The 27962-nt window shown below is 32.9% G+C and overlaps 1 protein-coding gene across 1 annotated transcript; it reads right to left on the bottom strand.

Annotated features, from left to right (window-relative positions):
* Positions 1-32: 32 nt before the first annotated feature.
* On the bottom strand, positions 33-27962 carry LOC134701515 (splicing factor 3B subunit 2-like). The gene is made up of 20 exons (XM_063562665.1): positions 27839-27962; positions 24852-24898; positions 24282-24352; positions 21856-22054; positions 19773-19935; positions 18168-18994; positions 17484-17622; positions 16355-16449; positions 15754-15869; positions 13415-13493; positions 11395-11529; positions 9401-9709; positions 8274-8423; positions 7578-7667; positions 6958-7065; positions 6429-6536; positions 4690-4826; positions 3687-3885; positions 2709-2900; positions 33-188 (listed from the first exon to the last, which is right to left on the bottom strand). Exons 1-20 carry the CDS (start codon positions 27927-27929, stop codon positions 126-128), a joined length of 3318 nt encoding a protein of 1105 aa, XP_063418735.1. The 5' UTR covers positions 27930-27962; the 3' UTR covers positions 33-125.

Raw genomic sequence — 27962 nt, 5'->3', positions numbered from 1 at the left:
GTTCCTTCAAATATTAAACATCTTAAAGCAACTACTGTATATACATGATTTAATTATGACGACATAATATATGAAACAAATGACATGATTTAAGGTCCAACAAATTACATATAAAAACATTGTCTTTAAAATTTGAATTCTTTGTATTTTTTGGACGATTTCCCACTGTCTTGCTGTTTCTTTCGTTTCTGAAAAAAAGAAAATAAAACAAGTTTAATACTTTTATTAAAAATAAATATTAAATAATTTTGTATATCTACATCTTTCCATATCTATTATGTCAAAAACAAACTATGTGTAAAATTCTTATTTAAGGTTAATGTCAATTTCAACATGTTTATATGACTTACAAGGACACCACAAGTGACCTTTATGCACCAAAGTTTCAAGATTATAATGACCCGTTCATCTGTCAATTTTAAAAACTGTAAGTTTAATTTTGAAAGTTGGAGTAATTCTTTTATTTTTTTGCACTTTTCAGAGTTTTAATCATGGTTCTTTTCAGACCTCATCCTTTTAGCATAGCTTAATTTTAGAAAAAAAAATTTTCCTTAATTTGATGAAAAGCTGTAAAACTAACATGAATCATCATTATAAAATCTACAGATATCAGTTAGAAAATATAAAATAAGTGAAGGCTATTCCATAAAAACATACATATGACCTAGGGAAGGCACTTTGAAATCTCTACTTTGGCTGGGCGTTAAATATAGTTAAAATTGCAAGTGGATTTCTCAATTTGCCTCTACAGGTGGTTACCTCATTTTGAAAGTATGTCCCCTGGGTATCATGTATGTTTTAATGAAAATTGCAAGATTATTTAGTGAGCAAGTTCATAAACCAAATGCCCCCAACATACAGGGCCGTAACTAGTCTCTTTTAATAATGAGGCAAAATATATTCGCCGAGCGTAGCGAGGCGAAATTTATTTGTCTAAGTGTCTGGGGGCCGCTCAAGGCCCCCAGAAGCTTTGAGTAAAATAACGCAAAATCGTGCATTCTGAGCGTTCCACGGACTCTTTCTTACATTGAAAAGCAAATAATCTTTAGCTATTTTTTCGACAATATTCTGGTTTCAATGCAAAAACATAGATTCATTATAATTTCAAGAATTTAAGTTTTAGGGGCAACATTAAAAGACTGATATGTAGGATAAAGTAAAATTCGTATTTCTCATAATCATTAATACCGGGTCTGTCTGTCTGCTCTTGTCTTGTATTGTGCTGACTTTGATGATTTTTTTATGACTAGATTTAAATATAGTGACAGTGCAGTATTATACTTTAAGTACTAGCACTGCTTAATTCGACACTAGGGACCATCTTGACCTTCTTTTACAGTATTAATGATTCTTCTATTATTGAGTACCCTCCAGCAACTATCAAGATGAAGAACAGGAATAAAAATTTTGACCATTGATCATTTGTATTTTTTCTATGCATTGACTTTGTGTGCGATAAGTTCCCGTGTATGTTTACCCCATGTTCCTTTATATTGTCTGAACACGACTTAATGCAAGTTTAAACCTTCAATGTAAAAGGTCATATGGCAATACATTGTTGTTGTTTTTTTCAAATGATTTGGTACCGGGAAATCGGTGGTCTTACTTAATTTAAACCATGTCAGCTATGCAGTTTTGTCAACAGGCGCTTGGGTATATGATACATACATATTTTTATTTTTTGTTGTTGTTGATCAAAATAGTCAATTTTCTATATTCATAATATATATGTTTGTGCATGTCTCAGAGAAAATACCCAATTTTACAATCCATACTAAGAAAATTTGGTATTTTCTCTGAGTCGTTAAGATCACTCGAAACTAGGTGAGACATGCACAAAAGTGATATATATGCATTATTAATATAGAAAATTGAATATCTTAATCAACGAGAGAAAAAAATATCTGTATCATATGCCCAAGGCCTGTGGTTTAATATACAAAAAAGGCAGTTTTGTATTCTTTGATATCAAGTTCAATTATCAATGCAGAAAAGACAATTTTTTTCTGTGTCCAGTAGCATCGTAAAGCATATTCTTAAAATATTTTCCCGCACAATATCTGGACATTGGTGGACATGCAACATTGCGCACGTTTAGAAATGAAAATCAACACTCAGACTATAGTAGAAAAATAAAAGAACAAAAGACCGTGAAACCCGAGACACAGAAGTACAAACAATAGACCATCAACTCCGAAAACCAAAAGTAAAATAGAAACATGGATCACGAAAAAAATGCAGGGGCGACATCAGGGAGTGAAGAGAACTTGCTTTTTGCACGACACTTTCCGTGAAAACAATTTGATATGAAGACAATCTTTTTTCATTTTTTTTTTTTTTTAATTTCCAGCATGAGGCATTTGCCTCATTTGCCTCAATGTAGTTACGGCCCTGACATAATGAGGAAAAGCTTGTTTCTCATTTTGGGACTTAGTGAAAATCAAACTTGTGCAAGGTTTTGATATGTGGAAATCTTAATTCAAGTTTAAAGGTAGTGCCATAATAGTAGAAATGAAGGTGCGGATGAAACAATAAGAATTAATAGAAATATGATTTTACGAACACCTTTCATAAGAAATGGTCACTACTATTCAGATTTTTCTCACTTTCAAAATTATTTAAGGTTTTGTAGTGGTTTGAATAAGACTCAATCAAAGAGATGGGCCTATAAAACCCCACAGAAACTAAGTGTGTGGGGTATAAATTACCTTTTGTTTAGCTGCATGTTCTGCTACCATATCACTGAGATCTTCTTTTGCTAATTGAGACTGCTGTTCTCTCATTGTCTCATCATACTTAGCCTGCATGGCTGCTGAGTCAAGGTCTAATTCTTCAGGGTTCAAGGCCACTTCAATACCCTCTGCAGAAACCTTGTCTGTTTTCTTTGCACCAGGTGCGGCCTACATAAAAAGTGATATTCAAATTTCATGTTTTACATCACAAAATACCTGCTTTAAGATGTGTATTGGTCTTTTTTACAAATACATTCAAAATTATAATTCATTGTCTTTGTTTTTGATTTCATGATAGTTTTGAATATGAATCAAATCAATTGAATAATAAATATTTTCATCAACAAAAATTGATTCCTTTAAATTCCAGGCAATAATATGTTTTTATCAAAAGCAGACATATATGAAGTTTAGGCTGTTGACATCTTTATGTTAATGCTTTATATATATATATTGTTTATCAGGAAATTTGTGAGTGCGCCTAAATTTGGGAGTACAAAAAACGATTTTGATTTTGTGGATTTGCCAAAGTCAGTATACATGCATATGTGACTGTCTATATGAAATTTGTACTCCATTGAACAAGTAAACACATGGTTTTCTTTTACCAACAATTTCAATGAAAATAAGTATTCCACAAATAAAATTTAATTCACATTATGACCGTCTGCAGTTCTTAATTAGCTAGTTGCTCCATGTGGCATTTAAACAGTCTGTTGAATAAAAACAAAGAAAAAAGCTAACATTAAATAAAGTCATTTCATTTCTACTGCACCTCTTGCAACTGAGACAGTAAAACAGATAAGGATGCTGTCACAATCAGTTTTACATAAATATGCACAGGAAGTGTGTAACTCACTGCCATCATGCCATATTATTCCTCAATGTTACTTTAATATTGAATACAGTTTGCTCTTAATATGTTGGGATCATGAGCAAAAAGCCATAACTCACCGCCGTCATGTCGTATATATGACTAGATCCCATCATGGCCTGACCCACTTGTTGTTTTTTCTCTGGCAGTATAGTATATAAAGCAGGAGTTTCTCCTCCCTGGTCCATAGCATCTTCTATCCTTTTCTTTCTCAGTTCTATCATATCTGGGGTTTCTACACCTAAAGGTACTGATGTTATTCCACTGGGTGTTACTAATCTGAAAATATATGTACATTTAGTTAGTCATGTACTTATATTTTGTCTATATTCTTGTAGTTGATACAGCAAATGCATGACATTAACACACAAATCAACCTTCTTTTTTTCATTTCTGGTGTGCAGAAATAGTTATATGAAGTATAAACAAGAGGCTGTCACAACGACAGCAATTTAGATTTATTAACCTATATTTGTGTCCTGGCAATATCACAAGAACCATAACTGATGAATGGTTAAAGTGAAAATTATCAATATCAAATTTGACCTCCATTTTGTCATCAGTATCAACATATTAAAATTTGAAAAGCTTACGTTGAATGGTTCATGAGTAAATGCAACAACATGAATAGAAACACCATTTTTCAATCTTTCAAGAACCATAACTCCTAAATTGTAGAAGTCAAAATCAACGTTATTGGACTTGACCTCCATTTTGTCATCAGTAACAACATTTTAAAATTTGAAAAGCTTTGGTTGAACAGTTCATGAGTAAATGCATGGACAAGACTGGAAACACCATTTTTCCATCTTTCAAGAACCATAACTCCTGAACGGTTAAAGTCAAAATCGACATTATTAAACTTGACCTGCATTTTGTCATCAGTAACAACATATTAAAATTTTAAGAGCTTTGGTTGAACAGATCATGAGTGCACGGACAACATAGGGCTGTCGCCCACCCAGCCACCCCACTCAACGCCATACATCCCCAAATCAATAACCAACATTTTTGTCACAAAAATCTGGTTAACAAATAATTTACAACTTTTCAAACATAATAGGACCTAATTATAAAACCTACCCTTCCGGACCAGGAGTTATTAAACCTGTGTCATCAGGAAGCTCCTCCTCTTCCTCTGATGACTCCTCCTCTGATGACGATTCTTCCTCCAGCTCACCCCATAATGATTTATCTATTTCTTCTTCTTTTACAGGAGCCTGCAACAAATGTAAATATATAATCCCCCATGTGGATACTAAATCAACGAACATGAAGCAGGTGTTACATGCAAAACAGTTCAAGTCTGTATTACAAATTTTATTTATATTGTATATAAATGTTGTTTTTGGTAATCAGTTATGCCAATTTGCAGGAAATCATAGGACTTAGAACACAGCAGCGTCCATAACAGTATAGTAGTAACAACATGTTTCATGATTTTGAGTTCATTAGTAAATTGATTTGTCATTTTTATTATTTAAAAGATAACTAGAAATTTTTAGAAGCATAAAAAAGATATCAGTTTAGGTCATGAAATTTAAATGTCCTGAATATGGATGAAATTATTCACAACTGGACATATAGCAAACAATTGGGAGTGACATTTTGATAAATGATCAGATGAATTTTAAGATGGGTGGATGACAAATTACAGACAGAAACATGACTTCCACTATATAAGTATATAATAAAATAAAGATGATTAACAAGCTCTTAGGAAAATGCAATCTACAATTACATAGATTATATTATTAACATAATACTAGAACACACCCGTGATATCGCCGGTCCGTGACTGAATTAAAGTATATAACTATGCGCAAGACTTATTTTTGTATTAGTATTGTCATCTGATAAAGTCATTCCGCCGGTTATAAGATAGTTATCACAGTTTTCTCTGCTTTCAAATCTTTCTGTTTGAACCCGTCTAACTGGAACTTATCAATTATTGGTAATGTTAATTATTTGGAAAACAAAAGGTCCTGGGATGGAGTATTTTTTTAATCAACAGCATTGTCCTATATTAGTTATAAATAAAGTTGAATTCTTTGATTCGCTGTTTTCATGACGTCATGCCCGCTAACAAATTAAAAACTGTACCTATACGCCTTATTTTTAGTATTCGTATTGTTATCTTATAAAGTCTTACTGATTAAAATACTACAATAGATAACAATTTGACAATTTAGTAGTGTCAACCCTGTGATTATGACCCGTGTATATAGCATATCCTGCATACACCGTTTGGTGGTGCGCCTGCCAAATGCGGAACGTACAGATAAGGTAATAGGTAACAGATGAATATACTATTGGTATCGGTATCGGACTCGACCCGGAACTTCTTAATTATTGGCAATATTAATTACGTGGAAAACAAAAGGGCCTGGAGTGGTGTAATTTTTAATCTACACCTTTGTACTATATTAGTTATATATAAAGTTGAATTCTTTGATTCGTCGTTTTTACGTGATGACGGCTGACAAATTGGACCTCGTAATTTTAGTATTATAGATACAATTTATTCACTAAATTATGTATATTTACTGAACAAATAATTGGTGTGAGCCAAGGCTCTGTGTTGAAGACGGTACCATGACATATAAAGATTACTTATATAATTGTGACTAAGATGGAGAGTTGTCTCATTGGCCCTCATACCACATCTTTATATATGTAAGTTTGTTTCAATGTCTTTTGTAAGTGTTTAATTTGCTGTCATTTTCTTATGCATTGTGAGTAAATTTGTTTGTATTTCAAATACCTTAACCTTTATGCTTCAAGCGTTCAATGTCAGTGTTGTATTATAAACTTATATTTACCGTAAAGTCAGCACTTTGTGTACCAAATACATCACCATATAAAGGTTTACCATTCTCATCTACAGGAGGTTTACCCCAGCCTCCAGCATGGTATCCAAATGAACAACCCTATAAAATAGATAAATATTGAACTGCAATCATTACACTGATAATTTTTATAAACATATATCTTAATTATGAATAGTAATTCAACTCTTAATGACTTACTCTCTTCAAAATCGATTTATTTTTTTCATGAAAAACACTATCATTTCTATCACAAAGCCATTTCTTTCTACAGGTCAAATCTTATTGTATGAACTATTCAGATAATTTTTGATGAGTGCATGTAAATACTAATACCAATATTTTTTCTGCTGAATTATTTTAAATATTATGAAGAAATTAAGTTTCTACCATCATACTGGAACTGTCGGGTGTATTTTTGCAAATAAGGTCAAGATTTTGTTCTTGTTGCTGATAAATATAATGTTAGAACAGGAATTACTACTTCTGGTATAGGCCCATGAAAACCATAAATTTTACTAACCTCTGGAATAGCTGCAGTAAGACCAGGTATTTTTAGGTTAGGATAAGATGGTGGAGGACCATATCTCTGCATTGCTATCAACCATGGAGGTGGAAATTTCTCAGAATTCTGCAATAATTTTGTTTAAATAATTGTTAAGAACTAAATAATTATTGATTTTCATATTATAATTTATATTCAAAACAGTAAAATTAATATATAAACAAGGTCTTGTAAAATAGATAATGTATAAAACATTAAAATTAAGAAAAATAGTAATAGGCCATTAAGCTTGTCTTTTTTAAATACAAGTGTTTGTTGGAGAGAAATAATAAGAAGCAACATAATAGATACTTTCTCATTTGGAATGCCAATACATGTACTAGATCAATCAACAGAATGATAAAATACAAATTATTTTTGTTCAACAAATAAATGTAAAGAATTTTATTTGTTTTAAAAGATGTCATGTACTTATGTGTTTTTATCCCTTTTATTTTTGGATGAAAGGCAATCATTAGGCTTTAGATATTCCACAATATGGGATATTTGATCTTCTTGTTCCAAAGTACCCTACTCTAAAATATATCTCAATGAATGAAGCATACATGTAGGTTATTTAAACTTATAACTGTACTCACATGTCCAATTGGCATTCCTAATGCTGTTCGTAATTCATCTGATAAATTTCCAGGTTTCTTTTCTTTTAATCGAGTTTCAAACTCTTTACCCTACAAAATATAAAATAACATGTTTATGGAAGCTCTTATATCATTAAATGCATAGTAAATGCTTTGGTATTAAGCAAAACTAACAGAATCTTAAACATGAATGACACAGCTGACATGAAATTATGTTGTTCTCTACTGTGTATATAATAAAGATTTCCTCCAAAGTGACACCTTTCGACGCAACCCCCTTTACTCCATAATGACACGTTTTAACGCCTGTGTAGTAACTCAGTTGAATCGCTTTGACTACAAAGTGTCTGCAGTAAACTTAATAAAATTTGTATCCAATATGAAAAGGAATATCATAGAAATATTTGGCTTAAATTTAATTGATGAAATATTTGTTTTTTTCAGTGCTTTTCATACTTAAAAGCATATTTTCAGTATTTTAATTGAAAATCCTATGCAAATCAAGTATTTAAACAAAACAAAATCAATGGAGAAAAGGGTTAAGTATGATGTAATTTCAGTGAGTTATCATCCTTGTCAACAATGTTATAGGGGAAACAGGTTGTCTTATTTGACGAAATAGTTAGAACATGTTATACAAGTAGATTTGATGAGACAGTCTCATTCTTTCATCACAAATATTCTATTGATAATTACCTCGTAATATAAATCTCCATGTATAGTCATTTTAGGTTTGGTCTGCCACCTGAAGAAAGCATCGTGTAATTTTTGATAATCAATATCAATTTTTCCCATTTTTGGTCGAATCTTTTCCCTCATCTTAGATTTTAGTGTCTTTTGGTCTTCCTAAAATAGTAAGATAAATAATAAATTTATTGACCTTTATTTTAACAGTTTATTAAGCTATTACGAGCCAACCACTCGGGACCTCCATAAATACAGGATTCAGAAAAATAGCTTTCCCAATACATTGATTTTTTTAATCTCTAATTTCTGGACAGACTTGTACTAAAATAGATGAGAACACATTTTTAATAAATAAATTTGTTTTTCTTGCTATAAAGTTGGAAAAAGTTTAACTGTGACAACTTATGTGGAATATTAAATTTTTGAACTTTCCACAGTGTTGGTCACCCATAGACAAGTAATATCCACAACCAATGCCATGGTTTTAAATTGTAAAGGGTTTATAGAATTTATAAATGGATTCAACAAACACAATCAAATAAAATTGAGAATGGAAATGGAGAATGTGTCAAAGAGACAACAACTCGACCAAATAAAAAACAACAGCAGAGGGTCACCAACAGGTCTTCAATGTAGCGAGAAATTCCCGCACCCGGAGGCGTGTTAATTACTAGAACTTGAAGAATTAAGTGACACATATTCTTTCTAATTTCAGAATTAAGATTGAATAAAATACCAATGACTTTAATAAAGAAGTGAAAAACTATTGTATTCTTTTAAAGAAATTATCTGTATTGGAACAAATAGTAGAGATCAATCTGTTAATAAGATTTCCCAGTAAAGGGATATGTAAGTACTAGATAATGTATATTGCTACTAAGGCCTAAATTAATATATTGTTCGTTTCCCAAATACCAACCCTGCCAAGCCAGGTGTGCGTAGGTAGATAGGGAAATAATTTTTTTTTTTCCTAAAAGCTGGAACAATGCCGGTTGATCTGGTAAGCATGAAAATCAGAAAAGAATAAAATAATATTTGACTAAGTTTGGACATAAAAATTTTATGAGTAGGACTGTTTTTGCGGGGTTGGTCGGGATTGGGGAAACAAACAATATTTTATTTTAGGCCTAAATTACCTTTTCTTGTAAAGCTTCTCTCATCTCCATGATTCCTGTAGCTTTGATAAAATCTGGAAGTTCAAATGGTGGCTTCTCTATACCACGCTTTCCTTGTAGATATTTCCTTTTAAAACACCAATGTCTTGGTACAGGTACTGTGTTCCTTGTGGCCTTCAGACATACCAACAATCGAGGATCCTGTGCTGTAACGTCGTGCATTTCTACTACGTCAGGTCTACCGACAAGTTGTTTTAACTGGGCCACAGATAATCTTGTCATCTTCTTCAACTTTTTCTTTGACATTTTTGGATGATCATCTTTCTTGTCCTTGAATTAAAATGTTAATTATAGTATTACAACATCGAATGTCAAGTTGAAGTAATTTAAGGCTGACATACAAAAAGTTACCTATTGGCATTCTGATAGTAAAATACAACTAAATACACAGGTTATTCCTGCTTTTTTTCAATAAAAAACGGGCATGAAATATCAATTTTCTTCTGCTACATCACATAAATATGATAGTGATATCTGACTTTTGAAATATAAAGCTTCTAAAAACTATTTGGTCGGTATCTGGGCTTGACTCTCTAAGATTCTAAGAATTTTTCATTTTACTTTTCAGTTGAAATGAGAAAATTTAGGATAAAGCCATACTGCTCCTTGATCTGCTGCCGTAACACTATGAAAATTCTGACAAATGCATACCTGTCAACTCACCCGTTTTTTGCGGGTGACACTCGTTATTTTCACCTCTCACCCGGGAGTTTTTCTTAACCCGGCGGGTCCCGGGAATTTCTAACATTACCCGTTTCACCCGGATTTCTGACCGGAATTGTTTCCGGTATTTAGAAGTAATACGACCTTCGGTTTTATCGGTCTTTTTCAATGTAACCAAAAGTCAAAATGTAGGACTTGTTTACCTGAGCTACGTAACGATATTTTCAACAAGCTACAAGATGAGTTCAGTGAATATCAGTTGACCCCATTAGATGAACTTCCACTTTGCACTTCCCCTGAAACTGACATTGGTACATTTTGGGGAGAAATGTCCAAGTTGCATGACATTTTTCTTAACAAGCCAAGATTTTTTGTTTTGTCAAAACTTGCTAAAACATTACTGGTTTTGCCAAACAGCAATGCAGACAGTGAGAGGGCATTTTCTTTAGTAAAGAAAATAGCTACAGAGTTTAGGGCTGATCTTAATAAGGATACACTGTGTGCTCTTCTTTCTTGTAAAATGAATACACATTTGCATTGCTATGAACTGAAACCAAGTGCAGTTCTTTTAAAGAATGCCAAGTCTGCTACTATGGAATATAACAATAGTCTGAAATAAACTTGTATACATGTTCTAACTGTTTCATATACATATTGACTATATAAATTATATGTAAACATATTTTTTTTTTTCAATTGAGCCCGCAAAATGTCGTACGCGTTATGACCTGAGATTTTTTTTCTCAATGCAGGTCATGACCTGACTTTTCATTTTCAGAGGTTGACAGGTATGCAAATGAGGGGAAAAAAATCTAATGAAAATCATTTGTCAAATCAATAGCTAATCAGACTTAACTTAAAATCAAAAGTATGATTGTTTTTAAAGAGCCATAACTCTTGACCAGCATAAGTGGAAATTATCAAACTTGACCTCAATTTTGTCATTGGAAAAATAAATGAAATTTGAAAGGTGAACATGTGGCTTTGCTCATTGTTGAAGGCTGTACAATGACCAATAGCTGTTAATGTCTGTCATTTTGGTCTCTTGTGGACAGCTGTCTCATTGGCAATCATACCACATCTTCTTTTTTATATGTGGTTTATCTCTTCTAATGAAAAAAGATCTATAATGAGAACAGTTGCTCTGATACCCATCACCCATGAATTATTAATACAATGTGCCTTCCAACCCCCTATACAATTTTTCTGGAATAGCCCTTATGAAAAATGATCTATGTATCTATAACATGCTCCCCACAAGTCATGATTCACTTGTTTATTTTTTCTCTTACATCTGTTTCCATTCTCTCATCATCCTCATCATCCTCCTCCTCAAACATTCCTCTGGGCTTGACCTCCTCAGGCTTCTTCTCTGCTTCTTTCTTTTCTTCTAAAACTTTTTCTTTTGGCTTTTCAGCTTCTGATATCTACAAAATAATAATTAAGAAATTTTGTATTGATGTCCTTTGATTATTGGTTTTTATTTTGTATTGTCGTGAAAATTTTACATGTAGTAAAGAGGAGTAGAAATTATACAAAAAAGAAAGCCTATCGTATTTGGTAGAATTAAATATGTTTTGTATCTTCAAATATTTTTCAATACTGTAAATTCAGAAATGATTGCGAGGTTTTTATTATTGCGAGGTTTTTATTATTAAGAAAAATGCGACAGAGTTGTAAACGCAATAATTTAAACTCACATTTTGAAATGTTTTATAAAAATTGAACATGATTTTTCTCAAAATCGTAAAAATTAAATTCGCATTCCAGTCTTAAATGACAAAATCGCAATAGTAAATGCACGCAATAATTTCTGAATTTACAGTAACATCACAGTGAGCTCTAACATGTGCATTTTTTGTATTACTAAAAGTTTGTTGTTGAATTGCATACAACTGCTACATGCTTTTATGTAGAAAATGGCTAGTTCAGAATTATATATAAACTGCACCTCAAAAACAAAAGAGAATGGGATAACAAAGTTTTTTTAACAGAGCTCCAGATAAGAATTCACAAATTGGGGTTTTTACCCACCATTTTCTTATATAATTGGGTGATAAAGTTTTTTAATTGCACGATCAATTCCAATGCACCCCTCAGGTTAATATCAAATTGGGTTTTTCACCACCAAGCTCCTTAATGTATTGGGTTTTTTCATCAACATGATCAACACAATATTGAACATTTAGGCAATATCAACGCCAGTTTTTTTTCCATCTTAAACATGTTTCTTTCTTTTTCATGTTTGTTTAGCTGTTTTATTTGGTTTAGGGTTAACGTTATTTGCTATGAGGAGCAATTGTAGGTTTTATTTGTGTCCCGTTTCAAACCTTCTGCCAGTTTTGTATTTTCTCACAAAAACGGATATGTGTATTCACAGGCATTCGTCTTATACATGTACTCGAGGTCTTATACCTTTATATAATAAATTCTGAGACCAGTGCCTGTGCGTGTATTCATTAATTAACCGTAAAATGAAGAAAAAAAATAGTATATAAACTCAAATTATACTTTACTTGAATGATTTTGTTATATTCAATTACATAAATCTGGGTTGAGTCGTCTTTTATTAGAACTTTTGGTTTCTGATGCTTCATCATTATTGATTTGGCCTTTCTCTTTTTCCAACTGATAACCTTTTTGACGAAACCCCTTGTTTATTTATAGCAATGTTTTTGTAAAGGTACGCACACAAGCCCGTGCATTCGGTGGACGCTTCCTAAATACACTGGCTGAGTTTTGTTATCATCATTACTTTCCCTCAGCTTTTCAAAAGAAGCAGAACACATGCTTCAATTTAATATTTTTACCGGACATTCACTTTCGTTTTAATTCAATGTATGTTATGATGTATCCCGAGCAATGCGAAAAAAGATGAATACATGACACACGCTAATTGGATAAACGGTGATAAGATCGAAATGTTTTCCAAAACACGTGTACCTATTGAGCAACGGAAAACGCCAACAGGGACCCATTTCAGCTACTTGATGCAGGGATCTATTTTTAGAGCGAAAGGAAATTTCCAATTATAAATATCATAAAAATAGTTAACGCAACGACTGTAAACAGATAAGGGTAAATAACGCAAACGGTAGCCAATAAAAGGGTTGAGAACTCATGGTTTTGGCATATAATTGAGTTTTCCTTTGAATTAATTGGGTCATTGAACCCTGCAATTGGCAATTGAATTGGGTTTTTTATTATTTGCATTGCGTGATCACGCAAATACGCAGGTTATCTGGAGCTCTGTTTAATGAATGAGGACTAAAATGAATACAACATACTTTAGAAACTGACAATATATCGTACCTTAAAAGCTTCAAATATCTTTGCAAATGTGTAGTAATTAGGATCAGAGGGATCCAGCTCTAACTGTTCCTGTACATATCTGTAAAAAAAAACATTATCATGAATATACAAAACTAGAGGCTCTAAAGAGCCTGTGTCGCTCACCTTGGTCTATGTGAATATTAAACAAAGGAAGCAGATTGAAAATTGACTACAAAGGTCAATAACTCCTACAGGGGTCAATTGACCATTTCGTTCATCTTGACATATTTGTAGATCTTACTTTGCTGAAAATTATTGCTGTTTATAGTTTACCTATATCTATAATAATATTCAATATAATAACCAAAAACAGCAAAATGTCCTTAAAATTACCAATTCAGGGGCCGCAACCCAAAAACAGGTTGTCCAATTCATCTGAAAATTTCAGGGCAGATAGATCTTGACCTGATTAACAATTTTACTTCATGTCAGATTTTCTCTCAATTATTTGGTTTTTGAGTTATAAGCCAAAAACTGTATTTTACCCCTATGTTCTATTTTTAGCTGTGGCGGCCATCTTGGTTTGATGGCCACGTCACCGGACACATTTTTTAAACAAAAAAAACCAAAGATGATTGTGGCCAAGTTTGGATCAATTTGGCACAGCAGTTTCAGAGAAGAAGATTTTAGTAAAAGATATATAAAATTTACGAAAAATGGTTAAAAATTGACTTTAAAGGGCAATAACTCCTAAAGAGGTCAACTGACCATTTTGGTCATGTTGACTTATTTGTAAATCTGACCTTGCTGAACATTATTGCTGTTTACAGTTTACCTATATCTATAATAATATTCAATATAATAACCAAAAACAGCAAAATTTCCTTAAAATTACCAATTCAGGGGCTGCAACCCAAAAATAGGTTGTCCAATTCATCTGAAAATTTCAGGGCAGATAGATCTTCACCTGATTAACAATTTTACCCAATGTCAGATTTGCTCTAAATGCTTTGGTTTTTGAGTTATAAGCCAAAAACTGCATTTTACCCCTATGTTCTATTTATAGCCATGGCGGTCATCTTGGTTAGTTGGCGGGGTCACAGGACACAATTTTTAAACTAGATACCCAATGATGATTGTGGCCAAGTTTCAAATAATTTGGCCAAGCACTTTCAGAGGAGAAGATTTTTCTAAAAGATTACTAAGATTTACGAAAAATGGTTAAAAAATGACTATAAAGGGCAATAACTCCTAAAGTGGTCAACTGATCATTTTGGTCATGTTGACTTATTTGTAGATCTTACTTTGCTGAACATTATTGCTTTTTACAGTTTATCTCTATCTAAAATAATATTCAAGATAATAACCAAAAACAACAAAATTTCCTTAAAATTACCAATTCAGGGGCAGCAACCAAACAACGGAATGTCAGATTCATCTGAAAATTTCAGAGCAGATAGATCTTAACCTGATTAACAATATTACCCCATGTCAGATTTGCCCTAAATGCTTTGGTTTTTGAGTTATAAGCCAAAAACTGCATTTTACCCCTATGTTCTATTTATAGCCATGGCGGCCATCTTGGTTAGTTGGCGGGGTCACCGGACACAATTTTTAAACTAGATACCCCAATGATGATTGTGGCCAAGTTTGGTTAAATTTGGCCCAGTAGTTTCAGAGGAGAAGATTTTTGTAAAAGTTAACGCCGGACGACGACGCCGGACGCCGGACGCCAAGTGATGAGAAAAGGTGAGCTAAAAAAGGATTATATATAAAAATAACAAAGAAACAAAAAGCAATAAATCACTTGTATATCAATTGCCAGAACCAATGAAGAAAATGAGATATTTTCCTGACTTACTTTTGTTTATACCACAAATTCTGAAATAAATTTATCACAGCATTTGTAAATCTCAGATTATCTTTGAAAACTTAAAAGTATAGTTTTCCACTTATAAAACATTTATATCATAATATTGAACAGGTCTTACTAAACGGTCATATATTCCAGACAAGTCCGTTAAATTATATAAATGACTTGTTGTGCCAAGGCTGAAACGGTCATTTCAATATAGTTCAGAAAAAAACCCAGACATTTTAATATAGTTAGGAAAAAAATTGAGTTTACAGTTAACTTACTCTACATTAACAGTAAACTTACTCTACATTAACAGTAAACTAACTCTACATTAACAGTAAACTAACTCTACATTTACTGTCTTACCATACATTAACAGAAGACTTACTATACATAATCAGTAAACTCACACTACATTAACATTAAACTTACTCTACATTAACTTTAAACTTACTCTACATTAACAGTAAACTTTCTCTACATTAATAGTAAACTTACTCTACATTAACAGTAAACTTACTCTACATTAACAGTTTCCTCTGGAGTTGTCTCTTTAGGTTTGGGTGGCAGCTGTTGCTGCATCAGTCTGTTCTTTTTGGACTTCTTCTTCTTCTTTTTCTTCCTTCTATTCTTTGACTACATAAAACAAAATTCATACTAAAATTGCTTTCATTTAACGACAACAATTTTATAGTTTGTGTAACAAATAATTTATTGTCTCAAAATTTGTAAAGCATTTTATACTTCTCTCAGAATTAAGTTTTTAGATTAGTTACCTTCATATCAAGACATTTTTAAAGAATGGTCTGCTTGTCTCATATATAACGCTTTGGTTTTTACCAATACACAGATATAGTATTCATACACGATTTGCTTCTTCTGTTGTGTTGAATAAACATGGATACATTAAATAATTGCTTACATTCACTTCATTTGAGCTTTGATGGATAGTTGTCTCATTGGCAATCATGCCACATCTCTTTACATTGATATGGATAATATTACAATATTTTGATATTATACTGATACTTTTCATTGCATGGCTTACCTTAACAGAGATAACTGTTTGATTATAAATTCTGACCTAAAACATGTCATATTACAACTATAATTCTACTAACCTCTTTACTTGCATCAGGTTTTTCAGTCTCTTCATCTTCATCTTTATCATATGTTTCATAACCAATATCTTCATCTATTTCTTCTTCTTCCTTAACTGTAAAATAAATAATGTATGTAGTTCAGTCTATAACTTTTTAATCTGATTTTGGCTAATGACTTGTGTATTTTTATCATATTATTTTATTAGTTATTCCTAATTTTCGTTACAAAACAAAGGAGTAGGTTTGGTAAGGGCAGATTTTCACCTCAATTTTCATGTTCATCTGACGAAATATTTTAGACACTTTTTAAACACTTAAGTGTCTAATTCAATTGATTTAATTAGTTTTTGTGAAAGATTTTAACTGAAAAGTCATTAAAAACACTCCGATTCAAGCTTAAATATGAAAAATCTATAAAATTTACCAAAAATCTCCACTTTTTAGATGGTTTTTGTCAAAAATGAAAGTGGCTGAAACAGTGTTCATCCTCAACCTTTATATATATATATTGTGTTTTATCGTCAAATACAACTTGCATTTCAATATTATGAACACGAATGCAGCCACTTTCATTTTAGACAGAAACCGTCTAAAATTTAACTAAAATGCTAATTTTGTGAAGATTTCAGTAATCTAGAATGACTTAATGATGCTAGTACCCGATATATGTGCATTGTATTATCAAAAACAGCCCATATTTATGTAGCAGAATCATTCAACTTTCCAATAAATAGCTTCATGATTACATTTACACAATTTTGTAAAACTGCTATATTTTGAGACCAAAAAGGGGTCTTACTGAACCTACTCCTTTGAAAAATTGAGGAAATACTAAGTACTGTAAATTCAGAAATTATAGTAATGTTTTTATTATTGCCAAAATGTGACAGGGTTATAATGGCAATAATTTTAATTTTTATATGAATTAAACAGGATTTTTTTTCCATATTGCAAAAATTAAAATAGAATTTTAATCAAAATAGCAAAATCTAAAAAATAAATGCACGCAATAATTTCTGAATTTACAGTACTTTTATGAAACAGAGACTTTTAAGCTGAAAATCCCCCTAACATAGATGTATATCTGAATCATAACTCTTTCAAACCAATTCATTTCCCCACGTAAAAGATTATAGATTACACTTACCTTTGGGTTTATTCATTTCCTCTATCTCTTCTACCGACACGCCCACTTCCTGAGCTCTGGCATCTTTAAAAGCTAAGATCTTCTCCAAAGCTTGTGGTAATTTAACTTCTTTTTGTTTCTCCTCTTCTGGTGGATCAAACTGAAATGCATAACCAATATTCCCTAATTATTTTAATAACAAGAATACTTGATGGTTTCAATAAAAAAAAATGGGAAATTACAATTGTACTCTGATCTATCATACAAAGGATTTTAAGGAATTAGCATTCTAAATAGCTTATTAAAAACATTGTTTTAGTCAAACTTTTCAAAACCTGTTCTTGCGAAGATGAAGAATTTCAAAGTATTTAGATTTCTCTATCTAAGTGCTTTTATCTGATATTCAAATATCATAACAATAGTCAATATTAAAATTTGGCCAAACAAAAAGGACTTGATCAACAGTTTCAGAGGTTGATAGTGACAAGACATGATCAAGCATTCTTTTTTTTTCAGAAACACCTGTAAAATATCAGGAAATCCATTTTGATAACTCCACCTGATTTGAAAGTGTCTATAAAAACTATAATGTGAATGTAAGTTTCCAGTTTTTTTAGAAGTCTGTTCAACCAGATGTTTGAGTCACCCTCTGAAAGTAGTTACATTATATTTCAATTTTTAGTGGCATGTAAAAACTTAACTTACCTTTGGAGGGGGTAGTTTCTCCATTGGCTGTCCGGGTGGTCCTGGCTGACGACTCATTGAAACATTTGTTGGTGGTCCTGGGGGTCGACTCATTCCAACAGATGGTGGTCCGGGAGGACGATTCATTTGAACACTTGTTGGTGGACCAGGAGGTCTTCCACCTGGACCTGAGCCTGGTGGTCCACCCATTAATGACTGAGGTGGTCCTTGTGGTGGTCTTATCATTGGTGGCCCTGGTTGTCCTGGACCCATCTGTGGTGGCTGCTGTGGTCTTGGCGGCATATTTTGGGGTCTTGGTGGAGGACCCACACCTTGTGGTCCCATCTGTGGTGGAAACTGATTTGGTGGAGGACCCTGTGGTCTCTGTGGCTGCGACATTGTAACAGGTGGTGGACCTCTTGGACCAACGACTGGCTGTTGCATAGGTGGTCTAGGTGGACCTTCTGACATCTGTGGATGAGGAGCCTGTTGCATTAATGGAGGAATTGATGGTGGTCCACCACCAGGAGGCATGAATGGTGGACCAGAAGGTGGTCCCCCACTGGGTTGCATATGTGGAGGCATGCCAGACTGCATCAAAGATGGAATTGGAGGACCAGGCGGGGTCTGCATTAAAGATGGAATTGATGTAGGGTCTGGTCCAGACTGCATCAATATTGGGGGACCTCCCCCAGACTGCATCAAAGGTGGAGGTCCTCCTACAGATTGCATTAATGGTTGTGGCCCAGTGTTAGATACTGGAGGTCTAATTGACTGTGCCATCAAACTAGGTGGTGGCTGTTGGGGTGGTCCTGAAGCTGGAGGCCCAACTGGTGGTGGCCTAGGAACTGAAAATAAAATAAAATATAAATATTGGAGTAAACTTTTTATTGTCTTTGATTTCATGAAACAAAATATAAAATAAGGAGTGTAATATTTTATGTCCTTGAAATAACAAAAGTAATTCTTGTTATTTGGATTTTAAATTCATTGTTTTCAAATATTGAAAATAATATATGAATAGAAAACACATGAATATTATTAGGTACACAAATTTGTTGTTTTAATGAACAATGTAATCTAAGAAAAATGTGTACACTTAGTACAAATAACTATTTTACACAGAATATGGTTAAAAGATATAAAATCAAGTACATGTATAACAAATAATCATTTCAAAAGTTTATAGATGTGGAAGATAGTCATATTTTTTACAATCATCACTGAAATTTCATTTTTAAACCAAGAATTGGAGCCAGATGTCTAGTTTTCTGATTTTTGGTGAAGATTGGTGTTGTCTCAAATGTTTAAGGGACTGTTTTACCAACTTTCTATTTCATATCTTAATATTTTTCTTTTTTTTTTTCTTTTTTTTTTTCTCTTTGATCCTACCTCGAGGATCTTAGTGTAGTTTCATTTTCTCTTCTTGTTTCACCTCTTTGAACATTTCTCTTCCAATGATCTTTTTTGTTTCCTTCTATGAACCTACCTGATGGAGCTTGCTGCTGTCTCATTTGTTCTCCACATTGTATTTTTTGTTTCCTTCTATGAACCTACCTGGTGAAGCTTGCTGCTGTCTCATTTGGTCTCCACATTGTATTTTTTTGTTTCCCTCTATGAACCTACCTAGTGGAGCTTGCTGCTGTCTCATTTGTTCTTCTTGTATTCTTTTCTGTTCTTCTTTCTGTGCCTCCATCATAGCAATCTGTTGGTTCCTTAGTAACTCAGCTTCTTTCATTCGTCTTTCATTCTCTACTTGATTAATTGCAGCCTGTTGTTGTTGAAGTAGCTAGAAAACAAAAAATTCTCTCAGCATCTTTTAATACTACTTCAACAAGTGAAACTGTGAGCTACTGCTCACTGATGATACCCCCGCCGCAAGTGGATAATATAAATAGTGTAAAAATATGCAAGTGTTCGGTAAACAGGAAGTTGTCAAGTGATGAATCTGAAAACGCATCACACAGTATAGCTGACTTATATAAATCCTGAAACCAAATTTCAGAAATCCTTGTATTGTAGTTCCTGAGAAAAATGTGACGAAAATTTTCAACTTGGCTATCATGTGTAAAATCATACAAGTGTTCAGTAAACAGGAAGTTGTCAAGTGATCAATCTGAAAACGCATCACACGGTATAGCTGACTTGGATAAACCCTGAAATTAAATTTCAGAAATCCTTGTATTGTAGTTCCTGAGAAAAATGTGACGAAAATTTTCAACTTGGCTATCAAGTGTAAAATCATACAAGTGTTCGGTAAACAGGAAGTTGTCAGGTAATCAATCTGAAAACGCATCACACGGTATAGCTGACTTAGATAAACCCTGAAACCAAATTTCAGAAATCCTTGTATTGTAGTTGCAGAGAAAAATGTGACGAAAATTTTCAACTTAACTATCATGTGTAAAATCATACAAGTGTTCGGTAAACAGGAAGTCGATGAATGATGAATTTGAAAACGAATCACACTGTAGGGCTGACAAATATAAATGTTGATACCAAATTACAGAAAGGGTGGATGTGTAGTTCCTGAGAAAAATGTGACGAAAGTTTCATGGGACGGACTGACTGACTGACGGACGGACTGATGGACGGACTGACGGACGGACAGACAGACAGAGGTAAAACAGTATACCCCCCCTTTATTAAAGCGGGGGTATAATAATACAAATAAATAGAATACAAAAGAAACAGATACAAATGTAGTACTGTCGATCCATCATTATTTGTGGGATATCAATTTTTGTCTATTTTTAAGTTTTGAGTTTGAGTTTTAAGTCCAATGTCATGTTGTTCTGTGGTTGTCGTTTGTAAGGGTGGTTGATAGGTGTTATATATAGATTAGACAATTTGTTTTTCCTGTTTAAATTGTTTTACACTAGTCATTTTGGGGCCCTTTAGAGCTTGTTGTTTCGTGTGAGCCAAGGCTCTGTGTTGAGGGCTGTACTGTGACCTGTAGTTGTCAACTTTTATGTCATTGTGACTTGGATTAAAAGTTGTCTCAATGATTTTGTTTTTGTGATTTCCAGGTGAACATCACACCCTGTTATTGCCCTGACCTACCTGTTTTTATTTCATAATTTGTTTTTGTTTTTTCCAGGTGAACATCTCACCCTGTTATTGCCTTGACTTACCTGTTGTTGTTCCATCATTTGTTTCTGTATTTCACCAGGTGAACATCTCACCCTGTTATTGCCCTGACCTACCTGTTTTTATTTCATAATTTGTTTTTGTTTTTTCCAGGTGAACATCTCACCCTGTTATTGCCTTGACTTACCTGTTGTTGTTCCATCATTTGTTTCTGTATTTCACCAGGTGAACATCACACCCTGTTATTGCCTTGACTTACCTGTTGCTGTTCCATCATTTGTTTCTGTATTTCACCAGGTGAACATCTCACCCTGTTATTGCCTTGACTTACCTGTTGTTGTTCCATCATTTGTTTCTGTGTTTTTCCAGGTGAACACCTCACCCTGTTATTGCCTTGACTTACCTGTTGCTGTTCCATCATTTGTTTCTGTATTTCACCAGGTGAACATCTCACCCTGTTATTGCCTTGACTTACCTGTTGCTGTTCCATCATTTGTTTCTGTATTTCACCAGGTGAACATCTCACCCTGTTATTGCCTTGACTTACCTGTTGCTGTTCCATCATTTGTTTCTGTATTTCACCAGGTGAACATCTCACTCTGTTATTGCCTTGACTTACCTGTTGTTGTTCCATCATTTGTTTCTGTGATCTCTCAGCCTCTATTAGTTGTTGTTGATGTCTAACCCTCTCCATCATTTCCTGTTCTGACGACTGTTTATTCTGTGACTCCAGTAACTGCTGCTGAAGAGCTACCTTTTGTTGTAAATCTTCATCATCTCCCTCCTCATCGTCCTCCTCATCTTCCTGTTTTTCCAAAATTAACAAAAATTCAAAAATATTTTATAAACAAATATTGTTACTGACCTAGTATATATTTTTGTTTAGGGGCCAGCTGAAACACTCCTCCGGGTGCAGGAGTTTGCATTGGTGGCCTTAAGCTGTCGCCTGCTCTTTGGTCAGGTTGTTGTCTCTTTTCCATTCTCAATAGACCACTTTCGAGTTCATCCGTCACCGGAAAAAACTCGTCAATTATACGCGCCTTTATCACCGTCATTTGTGCGTTTAGGGGCGTCGTCACTTCCTTCCAATGTTGAGCGAGTGGTTGGAAAACTATAATTCTATATTGTACGAATTATTCGGCAAAATGAATTCTCAAAATTGACAATAAACACTGCTGTCATTAGGGAATTGTCAGTAAGTACCTACAGAGCAACAATTATTTATAGTTTATCCTGCACAAAGACGATCACTAAGACGCTTGATGAACGTAAATAGTGCAGGGATACAGGCGAGCCCCTCTATCTGGTAAATGACGTCATAAAGGCGTGCATAATTGACGAGTTTTTGCCGGTGACGGATGAACTCGAAAGTGGTCTATTTTATTTATCTTTTTGAACTGATTTTTAATATTCATAAAGTAAAGATGTAGAGTAGTTTTTTTTATTATTATTCCTAGATATGTTTAAGCTGTAAGTAAGCCTGTTTTTGTTGGATGTTATTTTCATGTTTTCGTTTAGTTCCTCATAACATATTTTTTGAGAAAGTTGCTGATTTTTCATTCATCTTCTATACACCAAAGACAGGTGGAAGGATCTTTTATGAGGGTGGTAAAGGGTTATTTTGCGTGCAACGTGTTTTACCATTTTTATTTCACGTGCAGCACTGAAAAAGATTCGTTATTCATTGTGTTTCGTGAAATCGGTAAAAAAAATTAACATGCAGGAAATTTTAATTGTTCGTTCATCATTGTGTAACGGCAATTATTTTGTGTTCTTCAGTGTAGATATCCCCTTTAAGTCCTCTTTTTTAGGAGGTTAGGATTGGGCCTTTATCAATTTTTTCTGGAATTCTGGATTTGTTCTTACAATTTTTGCACTTTAACTTAATCATAAATTTAACTATATAATGCACCAGAAATAGGAATCGTTGTCTGCTCAAACAACACAACATCCTATTAGTGATAAAAAAAAACCAAGAGGGTGACCTAACACGCTTAATAGATGGTATATTTTTTACTTTGACTAATTCCAATAAATTTTATTTTATTTAATACAACCTTTTCCAATTTTCATGTCAGCGATTACATTCTTCAATATACCTTTGTACATGTACCTGTCAACTTAGTGTGAAATGAATCTAATTTAATGCCATAAGCTTATACTACCTTGTACTGTTCAATAGAAATACAAAAGTCTTACCTCTTCTTCTGAAACAGAAAAACAGTCATTCATTATATAAACATGTCTGCTATGTAATGAAAGTCACATTGCAACAAAAAAACATATTCTGTACTTAAATCAGTATCTGTTTTAAATACTATAATCAATAATATTACATGTATTATAATTTAAGTTAAACAAGTAAACTGTATGTATATGTCCTTATTCACATTATATTGTTATCTTTTTTTTTATAACATACATTGTAACATGTTGAATTAATGTAATGGAATTTAAATAAATTTAGCTATTACATTTGTATAAACAAATACAGACCTCTTTTAATAGGCAGCTAAATGTCATATTTTTGTTTTGTTTTGTACAACATTCATGACATTGAAAATGTGTAAAATGTGTGGGGAATTGGTGTTTAAGAGTACTAGCAAAATTAATGAAGCTGATCTTTAAGACTTCCAATTATCTTGATTTTTCTTTAGGAGATAAAATAGTTAAGCAATACAAAAATCAAGTGTCACCACTGGTACAACTTTACTCTGATTTGAAACTGGGTGAATCAGTTTTTACTAGAGTTAAGACTGGATCATGATGCATTATCAGTGAAAGATAAATAATTTATTCTATAATTTTCTGTGTTTACTACCATGCTTTGTACAATTCATTTAAAACTGACATCTTACCAAAAGAAAATATGGTGATTGGTTGTTTTGGGTTGCATTTTTTCACCCTGGACCCTTCAATAGCTTACTTTACAATACTGATTTTGCGCATTGTTGACATACCTCATCTCATTATTTTAAAAATAAAATTTGGCATCAATCAACAATGAAAGTGTCCTTCATGATAAATTAAAAACATATATCTAGCTAGGTCATATATTTACCATTTTCCTGCATTGGCGTTCCATCTTCATCGTCCTCATTTTCTGTTTGAGACTCCTAATTAACATAAAATATAGCTTAAGTGGATAGAAGAGTAGATGAATTCAAAATGTAAGGTAGAATTATAGCCTTCAAGGTGCTATGTTAATGTATGTTTCGAAACAGCAAAAATTTGAGAGGTAGCTTCACTAGTCATTGCTAGTCATGTTTGTACTAAAATTTTTAGAGAAAAACACATAGTGCCAATAAATACTTCAACTACTATGTACAATTACCAGTGGCAAATGCAGATACAGAAATTTTCATAAGTGGGGGCCCACTGACTGCCTAAGAGGGGGTCCACTCCAGTCATGCTTCAGTGATTCCATATATATTCAACCAAATTTTTCCAAAAATAAAGAGGGGGGTGAGGGCTGTCCCCCCCTGAAAAACCCTCTAAATCCACCTCTGATTTCTCATACACAAAGAGTCATTTTTAATGACAGATTGGACCACTGAACCAATATTAAATGGAGACTGGCATGGAATGAAAAATTAACTATATAAAAAAACGTACCTCAACATAATGTTCATGAAGTCTTGCAATTAGATCTGCCTTTAGTCCTGTAAATAAATTAAAAAATGAATTTAGAAAAATGTACGAAGATACATTTGTAGGAGTTCAAGGGTTAAGGCAGTCAAACGTTGAAAAACAATTAGTACCACATAAAATATCCATTTCAAAATGTTATATTTTAACACCATTCTAATCATGCTAATAAATGTTTATGAAATAATCACTTATCGGTAATTTTCTACACATGGCTATGTAATAACAGTAACTGCAAAATGGACAGACATGACCGAATGCTGTGATTGAGAATTACTTTCACACAAACAGGACAAAACGTTCAACCAGTCACATTTAATAGATTTCAACATATAATTTAAAAGCATCTTTTTTTTTAATTATGCACACCATATACGTATGTATGTACAAATGTACATGTTTAAAAAGAATAGTGGTCTTAGGTCAATGAGTCTCAATGAGACAGCATCCCAACAAGCAAAAGTTTACCATAAAATAGACATCCCTTCCTTTTCCAATACAGAAGTCTCTTAAACCTTTCCAACATAGACATGCAATTAAACCTATTAGAAGTTTAGCCCAGTTTAAACACACATTTCAGACAATAAATATTTTTTTCTTAGTTTAAAAAAAATCATAAGCATAATTTTCTTTAGAAAATTGTCATTTTACATGTACTTGTCAGTTATCTTTTTCAATTTTGAAAACAAAATGTGCTTTACGTCAGATTTAACTTAAATTCTCTTTGACAATATTAATTGTATCACAGTTTGGCAACCACAATCAAGTAGTTCAAATAAAATTTGAATAAAAAATATTCATATGAATTGCTTCCAAGAAACATTTTAAAATCAAATAGATTGAATGACTGAAATCTCACTTTGGATTATTCTTAGTAATGTGTTCTCTTCTTCAGAAAATTTCTATAATATAAACAAGAGATAACGCTGAATGTATGTAAATAAAGATCACTGTGGATGCATTCTCATTTAATTGATACCAATTTCTGTGGATTTTGGGGTTTAGGTTAAGTTTCCATGGATTTAAATGTTCAACAAAATTGAAGTTTTCTATAAGCTTATCAATAAACTTAGGAGAACAAAAAATACAATATCCACGAAAACATGCAATTTTCCTGCAATCCACAAAAATTGGTATACACAAAAATAATATATAGAGTGCAGATGTAGACATAAAAAAAGCTTAGTTCCCTCGTTAGTATCTCACCTTCTTCATCTCCTAAAACTAATTAGTTAATAAATAATAACAGATACAGAAAATGTAACATGTAAATGAATATTGTAAATAACCCATCAATTTTGTCAATTAGTAATCCAAAACAAAACCCCAAGCTAAATGAAATACATATCCTGTGTCTAAGCTTTGCTTACCAGGATCTAACATTTCCTTCTATTATTTTTTCTGATAATTATTACTTTCAGCCAATAAAATGTTTACCTTCAAATTGTATAATGTGTACGTGTGAATTATGACAATAAAGCCCTGGACCCTGATAGAATTTTTACTAGAAGGGAGACGAGTCTTGTCATATCTTTGAAAGCAGAATGCAGATACATGATCTGTTGGGGTTTTTTTTTCAGATAGAAAAGAGAGCATTGTTATAAACCACCATTCTCTTGGCAATTTCAATTTTGTTATTTATTTTTTTGGAAGATAATGGGACATCATCATACCGTATGTATTATGGTACTGGCTACAATTTTGTTGAATATATTACAATGACATGAATGATGAAAAGTTGCTGTTAGTTTTCAAGAATGCTTCGTCAGATAGGAACTGATTAACATGATTAAATACTGTACATGTAAATTCAGAAATTATTGCGATGTTTTTATTATTGCAAAAATAATTTTAACTCGCATTTTGAGAGGTTGCTTTTGAAATTTTTATATGTATTTAAAAGAATTTTTCTCAATGTTGCAAAATTATAATTGTTTTCTATTCGAAAGGACAAAATAGCAATAACAAATGCACACAATAATTTCTGAATAGTGAATTTACAATATTGAAAAAACAATAAGCTGGGTCTCATTGGGGTCTAAGATCTAGAGTGACGCCGGATTGCCAATATTTTGTAAGAGTGACACTTGAAAGTCAAATTATTGTGTCGTCAAAAAGGGGAAATGAGGTCTAGCGGCACCTGGGAAATGACAAAAAAATGAGAATGCTTGCGCACATAGTGTAAGTGGGATGCGGGAATCGGACAAAACAGTAAGCGGGATCCGGGATCGGAACCCCCAATGAGATCCACTATAGGCCCTGGCTTTGATAATGTTGATATCAGAAAAACAGGAAATTTTTTCTGAATTTTTCATTCGACTAACGAACTCAAAATCGTTAACTTTTTTTCTTCAGATCTACTTCCTGTTCTGGTTTTCCCGGCATTTGTGCAGAAATCTGTCTTGTTTGCATGAGACTTCGAAAAAAAAAAAATATAATTTTCAGTCTAGTAAAATATAAGATTGGAACTCAATACAAATTCACTTTTAATAATTCTTTGATATGAAAAAAAACATAACCTGATGAAAGCGTTTCTTTTGTTTACATTGAATATGAGGTCATACTTAAAGAACATCACAACTAAATCCCTAACAACAGAACCAAAATCGGGAAAGTTACGGTATTTCCATTTCTTTTATTAACATATTAAAAAAATAATACATACAGACTTTGTCCCCATTCACAGGTTTTGCCTGCCTCATATCATTTGCGTCTACAGCCCTTTTAAAAATTCATTCCTGTTACTAAACAATCTCTTCTAAAGAGCATGCACTATAGATTATACTCAAATAGAAAAAAATTACGACCACAAGACAAATGGATGATGAAAATAGAAAATAGGTTGTGCCTGGACTGTGTTATGATAAAAAAAAATGGATTGGATATATTTTGTTGTAGTAGCCATTTAAACAGTCGTTATTGACCTATACAATTAAAGTGAAAAACAAGAAAACCTTGAGTAGATAATCCAAGCTCTGTTAATTTCTGTTTTAACTCAACAACTTTAAGTTTCTTTAAATCGTCAGTCGTAGGTACCGACGCCATGCTGGATCATATAATGAAGTCCGAAGAGTACCG

Source organism: Mytilus trossulus, unplaced genomic scaffold (genome assembly GCF_036588685.1).
Source record: "Mytilus trossulus isolate FHL-02 unplaced genomic scaffold, PNRI_Mtr1.1.1.hap1 h1tg000244l__unscaffolded, whole genome shotgun sequence".
Taxonomy (NCBI): domain Eukaryota; kingdom Metazoa; phylum Mollusca; class Bivalvia; order Mytilida; family Mytilidae; genus Mytilus; species Mytilus trossulus.
This window is presented reverse-complemented; position numbering and strand designations above follow the sequence as displayed.